A 3,736-nucleotide genomic window follows, 5' to 3' on the forward strand; every position below is an offset into this window, starting at 1 on the left:
GATTGGGTGTTTGGGGCACTGCCCCGTCACACTCAAGGCAGGGCCGATGGGGAGGTTGTGGCGCCACCCCTGTCACACACAGAGCCAGCCAATCAGGGGGTTGGGGAGCTGCCCCGTCAGGAACAGAGCAGGGCTGATGGGGGTGTTGGGGCGCAGCTCCGTCATGCTCAGGGTAGGAGCGATCAGGTTGTGGTGCCCCAACCCTGTCACGCACAGAGCCGGGGCTGATGTGGGTGGGGGGTTTGGGCACCGCCTCCTGTCACTCACAGAGCAGGACCAATCAGGGGGTTGGGGTGCTGCCCCCCTCCGTCACCCATAGAGCAGGGCCGATCAGGGGGTTGCAGCACAGGCCCCTGTCACGCACAGAGCAGGATGGATCAGAGGGTTGGGGTGCTGCCCCATTACCCACAGAGCAGGGCCTATCAGGGGGTTGGGGCGCCACCCCCTGTCAACCACAGAGCAGGGCCTATCTGGGGGTTGCAACGCCGCCCCCATGACACTGCTTCAGGGGCCAGGAGGCCTCTCTGCTCCGCTGATCCCGGGCCTGGGAGGCCTCTCGGCTCTGCTGATTCTGGCGCTGGGAGGTCTGCGGCTCTGCTGATTCCGGCGCTGGGAGGTCTGCGGCTCTGCTGATCCTGGGGCGGTGAGGCCTCACTGCTCTGCTTCTCCGGGGCTGTTTGGCTTCACTCCAATGCTTGGAGCCTGTGTATGCAAATTTACTGCCATCTTTTAGTTTCTATAATTGAAACATTGTATCTTTTTGAGCTGTTGCTTCAGGAGCTCAGAGTCAGGCAGCGGCAGGCAGGGAACCTTGGCTTCCTCCATCGCTGGGGCAACCAAGCTGCCTGGCTGCCCACCATCATCTTGGTTGGCAGTTACTTTGCATATCGCCCTGAATAGCCAATGGGAAGCGTGTCGGAGGTATGGTTAATTACTATGTTTGTCTATTATTAGATAGGATACCACACGTGGTATTTTGTGGAAGAGCCACACTCAAGGGGCCAAAGAGCCACATGTGGCTCGCGAGCAGTGGTTTGCCGACCTCTGGCCTAAGCAGATGCCAGGAGAAAGGGGGGCAGCTTAAAGTGTGCAAGCAAGTGGGGGGCAGGCTCAGAAAGAGGACACCGGGACAGACTTACCTAAGACCAGGAGTGCCCAGCACGGGCCAAGCTCTCACACCAAAGCACCAGGCTAGCTATCTCCTACCAACATCCAGCTACTTGATAAACTTGATGCATTTGTGTGGGATGATCTACCATTGAGGGTCTTCTATGAGAAAATGCATTTTGAGTTACAGTCAATGCACAGTGGACACTTCAGACACAAAGAAGATAGGAGTGATTCTACTAAGTTTATTTTTAAAAGGGACAGGACATTAATTTTGCACCAATATGACAAAGAACACACTGAGCTCCTGGTCCTCTATGCCCCCCTTCTGTAACAGATGGCCTGCTCCAGGACCCCAGCTCTTAAGGGCCGATCCCAGGTGTTTCCCATGACAGCAACTGCAGCGAATCCAGTTAACCTCCTCCCAAGTAGCACTTCTAATATGGGACCTCCAAGTGATAGGATGTTCCTATCTCTTCCCAAAAAACAAATGCAGTAAAAGACAAAGACTATTCTGTCTCCTGACGCAGAAACAAAAAATTAAACCAGTATGAGATCCAATCCACAGGCCAACACATTCTCCAAGTCCAAACCCATGTGCAGACACTCTCTTCCCTCATCCAGGCATGAGAAAGAGCAGGGATATCCACTTAGAGACCTGATTCCTCCTGGGGAGCTACGTGTTTCAAACAGGCCAGGACACAGAAATGGGCTAAGCGCGCGTGGCTACTGAAAGGGCTTCTTTCCTAAGTGGGTCCTTTGATGTTTATCAAGGCTGGAACTCCAACTGAAACTTTTCCCGCAGCAGGAACATTTGTAAGGTTTCTCTCCTGTGTGAACCCTCTGATGCCTATTAAAGTTTGATCTTTGAATAAAGCTCTTCTCGCAGATGGGACACTTGTAGGGTTTCTCTCCTGTGTGAATTTTCTCGTGGTGGCGCAATCTGGAGAAGTCACTGAAGCCTTTCCCACAGTAGTCACATTTACAGGGCTTCTCTCCCGTGTGAATTCGCTGATGTTTCATGAAGTCTGCACTCCGCCGGAAGGCTTTTCTGCAGGTGAGGCACTGGAAGTATTTCTCTCTGGTGTGAATTCTTTGGTGAAAAACAAGCTGAGAGTTCCTGTAGAAGGTTTTCCCACACTCCCTGCAGGTGGGCAGTTTCTGGGCCATGGGGGCTCTCAGCTGCCCTTTAGGCGAGGCCTCTCTCTTCCCCTCAAGACACAGCACGGACAGTTCCCCTGGATGAGGATTAGGCACTTGACGGCCTCGCTGCCTCCCAGATTTCCTTTCTTGAGGAGAGAGCTGTTCCCCTACTCCCTCACTTGGAAGGCTTTCCTGAGCCTCAGGGAGATTCTCTTCTCCAAAGCGACTCGGCTCCTCCTCAGTGAAGAGGCCACTCGGGGAAGCCTGAGCAGGCACCTCCTCTGAGGCGCGACAGGGGGCATCTGGAGGCTCCTGGTCCCTGTGATTTTCCAAGTTTAGGTTCTCCTTGTCATTCTCCTGTCTAACTCCTGAAAGAAAAGATTTAAAATAGTTCAATGCATGGCATGCCCTACCTTCTGATCCATATGTCAAAGATCATCAGTGAATACATAGTTATTGCAATATTAATGACTATTCCCTAGCTGTACATTACATTCCCATGACATATCATCGCAAGTCTGTACTTCTTAATCTTCCTCTTTTCACCCATCCCCCAAACCCTCTCTCCTCTGGCACCCATCAGTTTGTTATTTGTATCTAAGAGTTTCTGTTTCATTTTGTTTGTTCATTTGTTTTGTTTTTTAGATTCTATGTATAAGTGAAATCATATGGTATTTGTCTTTCTCTGACTTATTTCACTTGGCATAATACTCTCTAGGTCCATCCATGTTGTTGCAAATAGCAAGATTTCATTCTTTTTTATGGCTGGGTAATATTCCATATTGTGTGTGTGTGTGTGCGCGCGCGTGCGCACACACACACATTACCTCTTCTTTATTCATCTGTCAATGGAAACCTAGGTTGCTTCCATATCTTGGCTATTGTAAACAATGCTGCGATGCTCATGGGTGGGTGCATATATCTTTTCAAATTAGTGTTTTCATTTTCTGAAGATACTGGTAAATACCCAGAAATGGAATTGCTAGATCATATAGTAGCTCTATTTTATTAAGAGTCAGAAAAACAAGGGTACTATATGAGTGCAATTTTTTTAAATGACTGGTTATTACCCGATTACTAGAGGCCCAATGCACAAAATTTTTGCAAGGGGCTCGGCCCTCACAGCCCTGGCTGCCTCAGCCGGCCCTCACGGCCCCAGCCAACCCTCACAGCTCCTCATGCCCCCAGCCATCCCTCCCCGCCCTGGCTGGCCCTCACTGCCCAGGCTACCTCAGCCAGCCCTTGCACCCCCAGCTGGCCCTCGCAGTCCCTCACAGCCCCAGCTTCGTACAAAAGGTTGTCCAGAAGGATGTCCGGAAGGTCATTCGGCTGTTTGGTCTAATTAGTGTATTAGCTCTTTAAGATATGAAAAGATAAATATGATCACTAAAAATAATTTGAAGAGAACAGTATACAGAATATAACTAAATCAACCTCAATCACACAACCCAGAGGTAACAACTATGTGTATAGATTTCCTTCCAGT

The 3,736-nt window shown here is 50.3% G+C and overlaps 1 protein-coding gene across 2 annotated transcripts in view; it reads right to left on the reverse strand.

Moving 5' to 3' along the window:
• Positions 1-1,332: 1,332 nt before the first annotated feature.
• The window catches only part of ZNF18 (zinc finger protein 18), a 22,512-nt gene continuing 20,108 nt past the window's right edge, over positions 1,333-3,736 (reverse strand). For both annotated transcript variants that reach the window (XM_006761689.2, XM_006761687.2), the window contains one exon: positions 1,333-2,618. In XM_006761689.2, coding sequence (XP_006761752.1) covers positions 1,834-2,618 — 785 coding nt within the window. In that variant the 3' untranslated portion in view covers positions 1,333-1,833. The remainder of the gene's footprint in view (positions 2,619-3,736) is intronic.

This window comes from Myotis davidii, unplaced genomic scaffold, assembly GCF_000327345.1.
Source record: "Myotis davidii unplaced genomic scaffold, ASM32734v1 scaffold37, whole genome shotgun sequence".
Lineage (NCBI taxonomy): Eukaryota > Metazoa > Chordata > Mammalia > Chiroptera > Vespertilionidae > Myotis > Myotis davidii.